The following is a 16,369-nucleotide window of genomic DNA, read 5'->3' as shown; positions in this document are numbered from 1 at the left end:
GCATGGGGACAAGGGAATAAAGAAAAGTAATTTAAAAATAAGCATCATGAAAGAATTGATGTGATTACATAAATAGGAAAAAAATTAAAAACCAAGGGCCCTGGGGAGGTAAACTGAACCTTGGAGAAGTAAAAAGGGAAACAGTTGTGCAACACAGTGTCTTGTAAAAAATGGATATGAGCAACAGTTATTTAAAGACAAACAGAATGCCTGGAAGAGCCCTAGCAGAGACAGACACTAGAGGAACAAAGTGCACAAACTGAAAAAAAAAGTATTTTTTAAAAATTGAAATTTCCAGCAGACTAAGGTCTCAGTTGTCATATGGTAGCAGAAACAAATTGATTTAGGCTGATGTGCATTAAGACCACATACACAGAGCCAGAGAATACAGTGGGGCACATTCTAGTTTTCCACTGCAGGAGTTTGATGCAGCTAAGCCATGACAAAAAGGCTTAGAGAGAACAATATTGCAGAAAATGGGATAAAGTAACACAGAAGGGGTTAGCTGCCTGCCACAAGCCCAATGGGGAATTGAAAGAAAAGTCTGCAGGGACAGCAGCTCACACTGGCAAAGGAAATTGCATTGTTCAAAAGGGTAACGTTTTCCAAAACACTTATGGGTTTTGTTTCATGCTATACACAAAGGAATTGTTATCCAAACAATAAATTGTTTACACTGTAAAAGCCTGAAAACAGCATTTGGTGTATTGATGTATTTTGATGCTCACAACATTCCAAATAAGCACCAATCAGTCCTCAGCATCATAGATTTGGTTCACATTCTACAAATAAGTCACTCAAAAATAGTTTAAAATTGCAAATAACTTCAAAATTGTTTGGGTTTCATTCATCAGTGACCTTTTTGTTTGCTTGTTTTTTAATGAATTTTCTAGTCATCTTTTCTTAGAACCATCCCATCCATTGTACTAACCAGGGGAGCTACGTAGTCTTTATTGATGTAACAGGAGTTACTCAAAAGATGCATCTTCTCAAAGATCTAAAAAATGAAGCAGAATTGAATATACTTCACCTCATATTGTTTTATGTAGCACTTATGCACAGGACTGCATGCATGACTCCAAACAACTTTTTACCTAGTCAACAGCAAAAGTCAGATGTCACACAACCTACTGGTTTTCCATGAAAAGATACACAGAGAATTTATACAGTTTAGCAAACACTTTAAACCATGACTGAAGCCATCTCTAAATGATGCTACAAGTATCAATATCCCACCCGAATTTAGCACTATGTATTCTGTTGAAAACTCAGAGAAATTACTTTTCCACAAGGCATCCAAGATGACAAAAGTAGAAAGCTGCTTTCAGTATTAGAGCTTATAGGACTAAACACACGGCTGCACGCCTGAGACAATTCTTTAATCAGGAGGAAGAAGTTATGGAATGTCCTGATTCAGGGGAAGAAAGAAAACAGTCTGCTCTCTGCCAACCCATTGCCTTGAAACCTTTTCAAGACTTTATTCCATGAGGTAATAGCAAATGGGCAGCACAGGGTCACAAATGCACATCAGCTTCTATTTGAGAAGAGAGAAATCCCCACCCACTGTACTGCAGAGGTTGTTAGAGCTGTTCCAGCCCTATAGCAAACTGACAGAGCATTAGCTCAAACTTATTTCATGTCCCTCATCTTCCCAACCTTTTCTATGCTGGCTATTTTATCACTGCCCAGGAAGAGACTAAACACGCCAATTTCTGTCAGCAGCTGCCAGAAAGCCACAAGAATTTCTAAAAGACCCCATATAACTTGTGTTTCTTTTTAATATTCCAGGAATAAAAGCCCTTCTAGATGCTCATAGGTCCTCTATAACAAATAACTATGGGGAAATAGCAGAACCTGACATGAGTCCCCATCTTTATTGTAGCCACTCCAATGGACATCTTCTATTTGTTCATCTAATTAAATTTTTCACAAGAGGCAAAAGGGTGTTTTAGTGTTTTTGTTATCTTTTTTTTCTCCAATTATTACCATTGAAGCAGGTGCACATTTCCACTTAAATTAGCACAAAACATGAAAACAGATTATACCTGCTATCATTAATCTGAAATTATATTTCAGTTTAGGTTTGATTAGTTTTTTAGCATGATCAGCACTGTTTTTCACTTACACTTCCTAAAGAAGTACAGAAATATTCCACTGGGGAACAAAGAAATAATTTCCCAGGTAGCTTGTTTTGCTGAGTTTTCTTAAGATACCCATTCATTACTCTTGGCACATAGTTGCATTTTCAAATGCACCCAGCACCCACCTGACTTACTTGTATATTCTCCCTTCTGAAACACCTTAAGGTGGGCTTAAATGGTGAACAACTGGATCTGTATAATCTTTTCATATTCACATAAATATTACAGTTTCTTACATCCCTTCTGTTACATTAGGATGCCTTCTGTTCTTCTGATAGCCCTGTGCTAAGTGCAAAGTGTTCTCAAATAATTTATACAGCAACCAGTCTGAAGATCCAGAGACTTAAAGCTCAGGAAAAGGTAAGGATTCCAAGACAGATTTTTCCTCCAATTGCTTAGCATGAGATACTGAACTTGGTTTTTAGCTCCAAATCCATGACAGCCAAGTTGATGTACAATTTTTACAGTCTTCTCTCAAGGAGCTCATGTACAACTTGAATCCATAGTAATGAAGTCAATGGATGGTGGTTTTGGAACAAGATCAAACAAAAGTGCACAAGCTGCATTTAGGAAATAGTGTCACCTTAAACACCATTCTCAGAAGCAAATAGCCTCCACTGAGGCCTGAAGTTTGTTCAGCCCATAAAGCATATTCCCTTATTAATTAAAAAAAAAAAAAAAAAAAGCAAAAAACTCCGCCTAGAAAAGATCAGTCATGAAACTTAATGGACAGCAGCAGAATTTCTGCAACATGAAAAGCAGAGTAAGGCATGTTTATTGTGGCTGGAAGTGCTGAAGACCTTGTTAATTTTTACACACTCCTGTGTTTCAAAACAAATACAAATCTGCTCATTGTGGCAGGTTTTTTACAGCATAAACTGCCTTTTAGAAAACTAAGTGAGAGTACAACCCCAAGTACATATGCCTTTCCTGCAGTAACAACAGGGCCACAAATTTTAAGTTGGTCACTATCACTATCTCATCACTGGTCCACATTTGGTTCTGCTCCAAACAGTTAAAAATGCCTTGGGGAAATCCAGCCTATTTAATGTATCAGAATGACAGAAATTATCTAAATCACTATTTGTTTTATTAGCAGCAATTCCCAAATACATGAGCTTTTTTATTCCATTAAACATTTAATTACAACTGTAAATAGACATACATGAATAGCAACAAAAATAAAAATAGAACAACTGGTATTTATGAGTTGCAACAACTTTACCAGTTACAAAACAAGCTGCTGATTATGTTGACATCATGCAGCCAAAAATGAAACTTACTAAGTTCTCTCAAAAATCTTGGTTTTAAGATAAGAAATTAATAAAATACACCTTATTCATCTACAAATACTGCACATAGAGGATTTTACAGTTGTGCAGAAGTGGGGAAAAATAGGGAAATTTTTTTCATCTTCGGAGAGCAAGCCAAAGTAGTATTACTAAAAATACCACTCTCATATTTCTTTGTCCAGGGCTAGATGCTATCTACACAGTGAAATTCACAGTGCATTGATCAAAACAAAAGAAGACAAATCCCTATAAAAATATTCAAATCCTATGTTATATTTGGAAAGCCTTTATAAAAGTTAAAGAATTCTGAGGAGCAAATCCTATTAAGAAAAAAAATTAGACTAAGTTTTGATGGATAAGCACTCCATCAAACCCTAGGAATCAGTTTCCAATCTAATAAAAAATAATTTTCTCATTAAATCAGTTCACTTAACAGGCACCAATGTACTATTCAGTTCCTCTCTTCCCACTCCTGAATTTCTGAGTTTCTCCCAACTCCCTGCACACTTTCTTTAGCTGAGTGGCCAGTCTGCCACAAGCGGCCGCAAGAAGCCCAGCGTTTGTCACTCGAGGGTGACAAGTGGGTTAACTGCCTTCTCTTGAAACACAAATGACCAGGGAACCTGCGAGTGCCTCATTTCTCAGTGAATGGATCAACTGCATCCCCACCAGGCTAGGGAGCACCGAGGGACGCACCCAGCTCATCTCTGCCACATGGGCAGGCAGGTCTCAAGCAGCAGCAGCACACGTCCTGGACTTGGCTGTTCAGGGAATTATGGATCCCAGCACACACTTACTGCCTAGCACAGATAGGTCCTCAAGTAATCTACTTTTGTTCCCAGAAACCATGAAGGGCAAGTTGAAAACAACTTGATTGTCCACTCAGACTACACAATCTTACAGACATTGAAGGAGCATCACTGCATGGGAAAATGAATGTTACACTTTTTCACTCTACCAGCTGTCATCTAGGAGGGCAAAAATTTTAAAAATTTCATCCAAATTTAATTTAAAGAAATCTTTTTTCAGACTCTGAAATACAACAGAGGAGCTATCTGGTGTATATGAATATATGGACCTTGTAAGACATTAGCAGGGTGCCTATTTTTTTCCTCTCAGTAACGAAACCATAAAAAGGCATGTAAATCAGACCTGAAATAATGTTACAAAAAAAGCAAAGCAAGAGGTGGGCTGTTAGAAACCCATCTCTTGTGCCTCAAGAAAACATTCCATCAGGGGAGACAGATCTAGAGAGTTTACTGCCAGCAGAGGACTTTCTTTTTCAGGAACAATGAACAGTATATGACTTCCCATCATGAACGGCAATAAAGCAGGGCTTATTAATCATTGGCATGAGCTGGCCAGTTTTTTCCATCCTTCTGATAGTCTGGTAAAGTTATTTTACCTTCAGTATTTTAGCACTCCTGCTTATGGAATGGAAGAAGCCCTAAGCTTAACACACAACCAGCCATAGCAACTAGCTTCTTTGGGCACTGTCTACAGACTGAACTGATAGCATTTGTGAGGAGATATTCATGAAGCATAACTCTCCTAGTTTTAATTTATGCTAGTTTTAAGTACTCCTACTGCCCTTAGGTGTGTCACAGTCAATGGTCAGCTACAAGACCAAATTACTGAAGACTGCAGAGTATTTGGTTGTGTAACACACAAGGAGATTAAGTTGCAAGTTTCTGCAGCTCCTTTTTCAAAATGCTTAAACAAAGATGGTAAACGCTGTTAAAATAAAGGAAGACAGCAGCACAAAACTAACTTGGATTTTCCTTAATGCTGGTAGCATTAGAACAAGAAATGCAGTGGAAAGAACTTTTCCTATACCTACACTGAAATTAACATCTGAAAGAAAGGTAGACTAAGATACACGTCTTTTTTCAGAAACCAGAAATCTTCATTTCTAAGAAGTCTTGAATAGGCTGAATTAAATTATAAATTAATTTAGATATGCATATAAAAATTAATGTTAAGAGCAACTTTGAAACTTTATTTTGTATTCCTGTGAAACAGCATAAAGTCAGACATTATAAATTAAGCTTGCCATAGTGAAAATGCATCTGAAATATTTTAAATTCAGCTTTAAAGATTTGGACTTTGAAAGTGACTGATGCTGAAATCATCAGAACTGATGTGTTAAATTAACGCAACGTTGAATGATTTTCTCATACACCACAGAATGAAGAGCTGCTCCTAGGATTAGTGTGTTTGGTTCACATGGCTAGGTTTTAGGGGGGACAAGGAGACAATGCAGAGGTGGCCTCTGTGAGACCAGTGGCTGCCCCATGCTGGACACTGCCAGTTCCAGCTGGCTCCACGACAAATCTGCTCTTTGCCAAAGCTGGACCCATCAATAGGACTGCTTGGTGCCTCTGTCAATAACACATATAAGGAAAAAAACTCTGCTGCCCAGGAGCTATGGAAGAGGAGCAAGAAAAATGCGAGAGAAACAGCCCTGCAGACAGCAAGGTCAGTGAAGGAGAACAGCAAGGAGGCATTCCAGGTGCTGGAGCAGAGGTTCTGCTGCTGCCCATGAAGAGAGCAGGTTGTGCCCCCACAGCCCATGGAGGACCCCACCAGAGGAGGCAGAGCAGCTACCCACACTGCAGCCCATGCCAGAGCAGGTGGATGAGCTCTGAAGGAAGCTGTAGCCTGTGGAGAGCCCACAAAGGAGCAGGAAGTGCAGCCCATGCGGGGCCCATGCTGCAGCAGTCCATTCCTGGAGTGCACCCCATAGGGAGCATCCATGCTGGTACAGTTTCTGGAGAGCTACAGCTTGTGTGGAGGACCCACATTGGAACAGTTTGACAGGGACTATATCCCATGGCAGGGATCCCACATCATAGCAGGGAACTGTGAAGAAGAAGGAGTGACAAAATGTTATGAACTGACTGCAGCTCCCATTTCCCAATATCCTGTGCCACTCAGGGGATTGATGGGAAAGAGGTTGAAGATTCAAGAATAAAGGACTGAAGCTGAGCCTGGGAAAATGGGGAGGAGGAGAGAAGGTGATTTTAGTCTTGTCCTTGTTTCTCACTATCCTTTCCTATATTTAATTGGAAAGAGATGAAATTAATTTTCCCCAAATTGAGTCTGTTTTGCCTGTGACAGTAATTGGTCATCTCTCCATCTTTATCTCAAGGTAAAAAATTTTTTATCTATGTTCTCCCTCTTGTTGAGGAGGGGGAAAGAGAGGATGGCTTGGTAGGCAGCTGGCAGAAAACCAAGGTTAACCCACTGCAACTAAAAAGAGAAAAAATACTATTAGGTATCATATTTTCACTGCTTTGCAACACAAAATTACTTTTGTGTGTGGTAACTACAGTAATAAATTACTCAGGATTTGAAATTCCCCATATCCCTTTCAAAAGAAAACATTTTCTATGTTTTTCCTTTCAAATGTTATTCAGTACTTCCCAACATTGCTCAATTATTTTGGTCCTTTTTTTCCACTTTTCTGAACATTTATTTTCTCTAATTATGTTTGTCTACAGAACATTATTGGAGAAAGACACCTGCAAGGAAATCGGCATTTCGACATAAAAATTCCCCTCCACACACAGTCTGTCAGCAGTGAAGCAAACTGCATGCTACTACTTCAGCAAGAATCACAACTCATGCTAAGTACCACTGCTCCAGGCAGGCAATCCACATACCAGTCTCCTGTTGAGAAAAAGCCCAAATCCCTCTAACTTAATTGAGTTTGTTCCTTCGGTTTTAATGATGAAACCTAAATGTAGAGATCCATCTCCAGGACCAGACAGATATTTGGAATTATAATCTGCAACTACACCATCAAAAAGGTTGAAATATAGGAAACTAATTCTCTAGAACCCTCTGAATTTTCCCCATCTATGCACCTTCCTAGATGGCACAAGCCATTCACTTTGGTATCTAACATTATTGCAGATGACAAATTATTTATACCTGCCTAGTACAGAAGACTCTGACAACTGTGCAGCAAACACAGCATCGCTGGTCAGGGAAGGCAGGGGTGGATGGCCTGGAGGAGAAGCCATAAAAAAAAGTGGCTGAGGTCACTTGGATTATTCAGCCTGGAGAAGATTGAGGGGAGACCCCAAAGCCATCTACAACTTCCTCATGAGAGAAAGTAGAGGAGCAAGCTCTTTTCTCTGGTGACAAGGGACAGGACCTGAAGGAATGGCCTGAAATTGTGTCAGGGGAGGTTTAGGTTGGATATTAGATAAAGGCTCTTCACCTAGAGGGTGGTTGGGCTGGAAGGGAAGTGGTCACAGCATCAGCCTGACAGAGTTCAAGAAGTGTTTTGACAACACTCTCAGATACTTGGTGTGTTCCTTAGGGTGTCCTATGCTGGGCCAGAAGTTGGACCTGTAGATGATTCCTGTGAATCTCTTCCAAATCAGGATAGTCTGTGATTCTGTGAACTCACAGAAGAAGATATTTGTTTGCATTTATTTCAAGACTAGGGCTGTTTTGGGAATATGGGAATGTTTTTTGATTTCTGATTTACATCCTTGCCTTATTCTTCCTTAAACTGAAGCCATTGCCACTGTCCAGCAACTGATTTGGCTTCACTGGGTTCTACTCCTACTATGTGCTTTACATCAAATTATGTCCACCTTCTTTGTTTAGGTGTTGCAGGCTATAGCCATGCACATGGTGTCTTCCTGTCATCCTTCTGGAGATTACAAATCTGTCTTATGACTTTTAACATTACTGTTAATTTTAATGCAAGAGTAGAAGTGCACTTGGAAACTGTCCAACAATGATTTTGTTAAAAATTTCCAATATCATAAAAAAAGAAGAGAAAAACAAAAGCTGCCTAACAGACTTACTAATTTTTGAATAATAAAACGAACTGGCAAAATGGGATTTGGAATTTCAACTTTTAGAAAGGTATTATGACAGGTGACTTAAAGCTGTATTTTATTTATGATCTGCTCATGCAGCTCTGAGAAATATTCTGGTCACGCTTGTCAGGCACTTTTGTAAACAGTCTTAAGCCTAACAGTTGCATATTAGATATCTGCCTCTGCTGCCAAGTGACATTGCCATCCCTGTACCTCATGGCCACTCTTCTCCCTGGGTAGCAATGCTGCCAAGGCACAGCAGTGTGCTGAGCAACAACATCAACTGGTCAAATAACAGCACTTAGAATCAGAAAATCTCCAGCATTGCCCTTGCTGCTGATCAAATCTTCAGCAAAAAAAAACCCAAAAAAGGATGCAATAATTGTCAATAACTTCGCCTAATTATGATTCTTCAAAAATAACAGACTGAGGATTGCCAGGAATTAACACTGTCCTGATGACAGGTCTCCCCAAAAGTTAGTTTTGAACCAGTTTCTTAAAAGAGAATTTTTTAAATCTTTTAATAATTAAGCAAATAATTAAATTTAGATGTTATTAGAGAAAGACTACCACTACATCCTTGAGAAAGAATACCTATATTTTTCAAAAACAAATATATGCTTGAAGCTTATATCTTGTAGCTTAGAAAGAAATCTGTTCAGTTTTGAAGCTGTTATTATTTAAAATTAAGTTCTCTAGAATTCTTTGCTGAGGTACCAGGAAAGCAGCTATTCAATAACCATCATTACTGTGGGACGCAGAGACATGATGGAGAGCTGCTGCAAATTAAACCAGACCCAGTAACTCCTAACAGCTAAAGTTTACCACATTAGCTACTTTTCACCAATCCCTACCTCCTTCTTTTTCTCTTAATGAATTCACATTTAATTAAATAAGGCAACACCAGACAAAGAGAAAGAAAAAAAAATTTGAAAACCACTATGCAAAGAAGAATTTAAGAATATTTCATTCATCCGTTTTCTCTCCAACACTTCCAATACCAGGCAAACAATTTCACGAAGAGGCACAAGGAACTAGCTGAAGCAAATACATAGAATCTGAAAAATTTCAGCTTTGCAGGGATTTCAGGCAAATGTTTGCAACATGACTGCAGTCACATCTACAGTGTTGGAGTTCCTCACATCTCTTTCAAATTCCTCCATTAACAGTATGCCTCTTCAGCACACTGGGTAGAGCATGCATGTACCCTGAGGCCTCACTTCAGCAAAAACTCCTCATTGGGCCTTCAAACATGTTACAGCAAATTCATTTAATCTTAAATACAGCATCTGAGTTCACAAAAGAACAGAGGTGGGTTATGTTCAAATATTTTATAGTACAATCGGTGTTGCTGGTACTGGGATAAAGAAAGCTCTACAAAACCAGCTAGCCAATAAGCCACACTACATTAAGATCCATTCGAAGAACAATTAATTAGCAAGACACCAGCAGGATGTTACAGATTTTTACTTCCTCTATGGTCAGTCAATAATTAAATATTGATCACTTTTAAAGAAGCCTGATCATATTTGTGCATCTGAACTTGTTCTGTGCTTTCAGAAGAGGTAAAGTACTTGAATTTTGAACCTCTTTACCACACTCTTGAACCTCCTTACCACAGTCCTCAAATTGACATCTGTATACAAAAATGCCTAAAACAAACCAAAAACCACAAGAGCAAAACCCACAACTTTGCTACAGTTTTGAGATCTAGAAACAAACTGTTTCTATATTTGAGAATCTTTTTACATAAACAATTTGATACAAATTGGCTTCAGAATATGTTTTTTAACCCATCAAACTGTATGTGCATTAGTAAGGATTGCATGTGATTAAGTTAGGCTATTCACTTCAACGAAAAGTCAGTATAAAATACATACTGTGGCCTACATGGTCTTACTGTGAGTAAGGAACAAAATATGCTGGCCCAGTTTCATCCCTTTTACAACTGAAATCAATTTAAGAAATCATTTCAATGAAACAAAACTCAGTGTCCTCCACAATGCTGAAAGAGTACATGTGAGACTTCAAAATGTGTTCATGTATACCTTGACTCACTATACACCCCTCTTCTGGCTAACCTGTCATTGTGCAGCATCAAGCCTAGGATTATACACTTAAATTCAGTGCCTCCATGAATGCTCACTCCTTGGATTTTCATTTTCTTTGCAGCTTTCAAGTAACATGATTATCTCAGAGGGAGCTGTAATGAAATGTTGTGCAAACTTTGTGAGGTGGATGGAGGATATGAATATCTTCATTATTGGCCATAAGCGATCATATGTCAATGACTATCCCATTCAAAATGATGCATCTCAAAGAAATTGGTTTGTCTCTTGGAGTGGAAGAGTGGAGTGTAGGAAATAACTTCTCCAGCAAGAGAACACTCCAAACCCTCAAAAATTAATCTGAAAACAAAAAATAACAAACTTGCTCTAAAACTGTATAAGCAAAATAGAATTTATAAATAAACAGACATTTTATTTCTATTTATGCAATAGCCTGTCTGTTACAACACTCATAAGTAATGCAGTTGCCTTAAACCATAAAAAAAGTATTTTAATGTATCTGCTGTTGGCATATCAGTGTCCTTTGGGGTAGTCACAATAAATGTAAATTAAATAAATATTTTATGGCAAGGAAGGGATATCAATGCTCCAATTTTTTTCTCCTTGCATTGTTCAAATAGGCTGTGGGAGTAAAAATAACTGCATCAAATGAGAGGGAAACTCCCAGAAGAACATGCATTACAGAGAGCTTTTCACACAAATGCTGCAGGGATATTGAAAACAACTATTGTGACAAAATACTGACTTAACAACAGGAATAACAACAACCAAAGGAAAAAAAAAACAGCAACAAAATCACACATGAAATAAAGGGTTTGCACTTTCAATCTTTAAACAAGTTAATGTCTATTTTCTTTCTTCCTGATAATATTGTGATAAGGTTTAATATACAGGTATCTGACCATTCAGCTACCAAACTGTTGACAGATTAATCCCCCCTGCAATTAATAATTATTAATTTGATCACAGATATCAACATGTAGCAAAATCTGTTACAAAAGACACAGCTCAGATTTCTGTGCTATCAATGTTTTAGCTGTACTGAGATAAGGCACTGACCTTTATTCTTGATTGACAGTGGGAGAACACTTACAAGCTTACTACTGAAGCTTTGTTGTCAGTGTGAAGAATCACAAAATTGTGTTAAAAGGCAGATGGAATTCAATACCTTCTTCAACATTTGAAATGTGATCTTTCCAAAAGATCATCAGTTCTTGTCATTTCCCCAGAAGTATAAACAACTCAAGTTTAAGATTTCACTAAGAGAGATAAAATACTCTCTGCAGGTTAGGGGGAAGGGGGGGTTACAGTCCATGAACTGCTTGGTAAAGGACCTTCTTTCAGGTTTCCTCTTCAAAGGACTCTACTGTGCCATCTAGGATTTTCATGTAATAAAGACAATTTATCCTTCTTATCAGACCATTTCTATTCAAAGAGACTTGAGGTGGCTGTACCAGAAGAAATATTTTCCTGTGCCTCTTGAAGTCAATGTGACTGTGATTGCAAATTACTCACTAATGTAAAGAATAGCAGACTGTTGCATTATGCAAGCCCATCCACATTCTTTTGCATCCCTGTAAATGCAGCTACTTTCCTGCCTTGATTGTACAGTACACTCTAACAATGGGTTTCACCTAATAAGTTATTCAGGAAACTTACATAGCATGCAGGTCATCTCAATCCATTTCCTTTCTGTTACAAGTAACATGAAGATTGCTTTCAAACATCATCTGAGACAGGAACACTTTGAAGCACCTTAAATTCTCATAAAATATTCACTAGAGCTATCCACAGTCTCAGTCCTATTGTGGCTTCAAACACAGTTAAGTCATGTACTACTGCTGCAGCAAGAAAAGTCTTGAAGGAAATCTCTACCCCCCATAGGTAGAGTATGTTCAAAGTCCCATGCATGGAGAAGAAAAAGATGGGGGAGGGGGAGAATGAAAATTACATCTAAAATTAAAAACAAAACAAATAAAAAACCAACCAGCAGCTATTTTTAAGCTATTCTAGAACTACATTATAATCACCATGAGATAAATGTTCTAACCTCCATCTGCACCATCCCAATCTTTCTCCTCCCACATCAGTGCTGAATTTGCTGAAGTAGAAGAAGGCATCAGCCAAGAACATTAAAAAATATTTCCAGTTAGAAGGGGATTTGCATGTAGTTTGAAATAGTACTGGCATCCCATTTACCTCAGATCTGACCACTATGGGACCTCTAAATAGCTCCTTTCTCTATCATTTGGGAAACGCCATGCCCAACTACTGGAGCAACACTTTTCTTCTGGAGTCCCAGCTGGCAGACAGCCTAACAGAGTACCTAGACAGAGGTCCAGAAATTAAAGAAAAAAAAAAGTGGGGGGGAAAAAGAAGCTGGCTTACGTGCTCCAGTTTGTCTTTCCTCCTCAGCCAGACACTGGCACTGTAGTCCTGCTGCTTGACAGTGCTGTAGAAGTTCGCACCTACTCTGGTGAGGCTTGGGGAAGGCTCCCTGGGTCTGCTCTTCAGCCTCATCTGCTCGAAGCCCTCATGGGGGGATGAGGAGAGCCAGTCATGCCTGACTTCCATCTTGACATGACAAGGCAAAGTCCAAAGGAAAAAAAATCAGAAGAAATCAAGAAATTAAGAGGTACTAAACGAAGATGGTCCAAAATGGAACAGGATGGGGGAAGAAGAAAGAGAAGGAAATCAAAAAAACCCTTAAAACCACAAAATGGTAAGAAAAGGGGGAGAGAAGCAGAAATAAGGTAGGAGTGGAGGGAGAAAGAAAGGCTGCAGGTACGAGGGAGGAGCGGGCTGGGAGAGATGAAGGGGCACTCGGGAAAGAAGACGCTCCAAGATGCCGCTGCTTGTTGCCCCGGCCGCCAGGAAGCTGCAGTCCAGGACCGACGCAGCGGGAAGCGGCTGCCTGCGGCTCTGCCCGGGACGGAGGCGAGGGGCGGCGCGGCCCCGGCAGCCGAGGCCGGGCGGGGCTGCCGCCTCCAGCCCGCCTGCAGGTTGGCGCAGTGGAGGGGCCGCCGCCCGCCCGGGGATGAGCCCGGCTCCTCCCCCGCCTCCCCTCCCCGCAGCCACCTTCGGGGGAGCAGCCAGCGGCACGGGAGAGCCCCTTCCTTTTGACAGGAGCCGCCGCCGCCCTCCTGGGGCCCCCCGTGCCCCTGGGGAAGTTGTCTCGTCCGCTCCCCGCTCGTCCCGGCGGCACCGACCCGCCCGCAGCCCGCCGAGGGCTGGGCGGCCGCTTGCCACTCCCTCTCCTGGAAGCCTTTGTCCGATCTGCCCACGGCGGAGGCTCCCGGCGCCGCCGCCCGCTGCCCTGCCCGGCCCATCCCGGGCTGGGCTGTGCCCCCCGCCCCGCCCGGCCCCGCCGCGTCCGCCGGGGGCTGCGGGGCTGCGGCCGCCGGGGCCACCGCGCCGGCCTCTCCGCAGCACCTCGCCGTCACCGCGTCCCCTCCCTCCCTGGGCACGGGCTCCCGCTTCTCTCGGGCGTCAGCAGACCTAGCTGGCGGCCCTTTCGCCGGGGCAGCCAGGAGCGCACCTCGCCTGACCAGCCGGCGAAAGCCCCGGCTCGGCTCCGGTCCAGGTCCGAGTCCCGCCGGGAAGCTCCCGCCGCCGCAGCGGCTCAGCCAGCACCGGAGCTCAGAAATCGAATCTCTTCTGTGGTCCCGATGGACAGGGTCGCTGGGGTGCCCACATTCGTCGATCCCTGGTATCTAGGATTTCTCTCATAAAATAAAAAGACCTTCTAGGGTGGTTTCTATAGTCCGCTGCCACCTCTTTTAGTAGAAGTTGATGTGTGTTGCTATTTAGCTCAAACGTGTTTCAGCAGAAAAAAGGACTTTCCTTTTTCACACTATGAAAAGCCACCTCGCTAATTGCCCACACACTCTGTAAAGCTATATTAGGCATAGACAAGAAAACTTTCTCACACTGTGCATCAAGAAATATTTACTGGAGCTCAGAACAACATTTTAGTTTCCTAGTCAATATTTGTCATCAGACGAGTGTTTGCATGTATTCCAGTCCTTTGGAAATAGGTGTCTCTGTGAGTATGTACAATTGATACATCAGCATCTGCAGATTTTTTTCCCCTGCTACAGAACTACACTGATGTCGCTATTCTGATAAAGGGATGCTGAACTAGAGGTCTACACTTGAATGCAGTTAACTGAAAATAGCCTTTAAATGGTAAAGAAGTTCAACTAGACAAATTTCTGAGAAAATTACAGAAGTGCCCTCTGCTAATCACTTGATCTACAGTGAGCTTTGCTTCCATCTGATCAAAAGGCAAATTTAAAATATCCTTGTGATTGGACTTAAGGTGTATTACTGCAAAAGATGGGTCAGAAACCAGACAGATAATTAATTTTTTCCTGTCTAAATTCCAAAGATAAAGGCAAAACTCACATCACAACTCATTATTGAGGATTATTATTAATAGATAATACTAGTATCTCTGTGAAATGCTGGAAGAATAAACTGAACAGTAGCAGAAATTACAGTATCTTCTTCTAAACCTAGAAGGACAATTTCAAAATCCTTACCTAAATACTACTACAAAAAAGAGTGTAACAAAATACCAACAACCAGAACTGTCAATATTATATACTTTTAACTCACCAGTATAAAGGACTTGCAGTTTTCTTTCTAATAAATTTCTAGTTTCTTCAGTTAGGAAATGTAGATATTTCCAGAATTGTCAATACAGCCTCAAAACACCTGGATCAAGAATGAGACCTATGTGATCCTGCTGCATGCAGGACACACTGGAAGGCACTGAGATTTAATCTATGGCACATCCCAGCTGCAGCACTTTTAAGCTCACACAGAATAACTTGATTAGAGATGTGCTGAACTGAACTTTAGTTGCAGATGCCCATTTAGGAATTCTATATGCTCATAGAGGGACCTACTCCCAAAGGACTGGAATAAATACAAACATTCAGTCAGAAGAAAGGAAAAGAAGAGAAAACAAAAGAGTCTCTATGTTTCTTCAAATATATAATATCCCAACAGGTGTACATATACATCCATATATATGGCGTTCTTAGAAAAACTGCATGTGCTATAAATCAGGAGAGCCTGCTTTATGCTGCTTTTGCATATGAATTTTCACATTGTATCTCTAGCAGTACATGAAGCACTTCAACCTTTTCTTTATCCTTCTGATCTTCCTTGGTTTTTCTGCTTGCAAATATTAATAAAGAAAAGTTATTAGTGTCACTGCAGTTGCCACCTGCTTTGCTCCCCATCCCTTAATACAGTAACAGAATCAATATGCCACTGAACTTGAGTACAAGGCTGTCTCATTCCCCCATCCGTACTGGATTAAGATTTTTTTAAAACATATGTTAGCTATTTGGTAGGGCTCATTTATCCTACCTTCCCTAGCTACATTTCGTTATCATCTGCCAGAGGAACTTCTTTCTGCCTATCCAGGACAGGCAGATAATGGAGTCCTAAAGTTGCTTTTAGTCTCTAGGCTATAAAGAGAGAGTTTGCGCCTCTTTCCAAACACCCTCTTTGACATGTAGGTGTGCTGCTTTCTACTACTACTACTACTGCCAACATTATTATTATCCCAGTCCTACTCTCACTAGGAATGAGAGAGATAAGGCAAAAAAAGAAGCCTGGAAAAAAGTCTGTTAAAATCATGCAAATGAGCTATACTTGCTAAGCTTATCTTGCTTGCTGACCCCAAGCAGAAAAGATATCTAGTGGGAAAATGTGATCTAATGACTATAAATCTTTGTGTTTTCCTAAAAATTTTACTCAGGCAAAGTAACAAGCTAAGAATACAATGTCAGTTCCTAGTGAATACATGGTTATTAATCTAATTTGAAAAGAGTAAAGAGCTATTTTCCAGATTTTGGGTTCCAGTTTATTTCCAGGTTAGATCTATGCAAACCCCCCCAGTTTTGTTCGAACAACCACAACCATATCAACCAACTTAATTCAAAGATAATTCAACTCATTAAAATTCAATCAGTTCTGTAGTAGATAAGCAATTCCAATTGGCTGGATTA

At 40.4% G+C, this 16,369-nt stretch overlaps 1 protein-coding gene across 3 annotated transcripts in view; it reads right to left on the bottom strand.

The window, feature by feature from the left end:
* The window catches only part of PLD5 (phospholipase D family member 5), a 176,173-nt gene extending 161,192 nt beyond the window's left edge, over positions 1-14,981 (bottom strand). Inside the window, exons 1-2 of one of the 3 annotated variants that reach the window (XM_064708840.1) lie at positions 14,964-14,981; positions 12,732-12,917 (exon numbers count right to left, since the gene is read on the bottom strand). In XM_064708840.1, the coding sequence (XP_064564910.1) occupies positions 12,732-12,917 (186 nt within the window). In that variant the 5' untranslated portion in view covers positions 14,964-14,981. Of the gene's footprint in view, positions 1-12,731; positions 12,918-13,421; positions 13,564-14,963 lie in introns of those variants that run through there. The other 2 variants (XM_064708839.1, XM_064708844.1) reach the window with 2 other exon arrangements.
* Between the last annotated feature and the right edge of the window lie 1,388 nt (positions 14,982-16,369).

Source organism: Zonotrichia leucophrys, chromosome 3, assembly GCF_028769735.1.
Source record: "Zonotrichia leucophrys gambelii isolate GWCS_2022_RI chromosome 3, RI_Zleu_2.0, whole genome shotgun sequence".
NCBI lineage: Eukaryota > Metazoa > Chordata > Aves > Passeriformes > Passerellidae > Zonotrichia > Zonotrichia leucophrys.
This window is presented reverse-complemented; position numbering and strand designations above follow the sequence as displayed.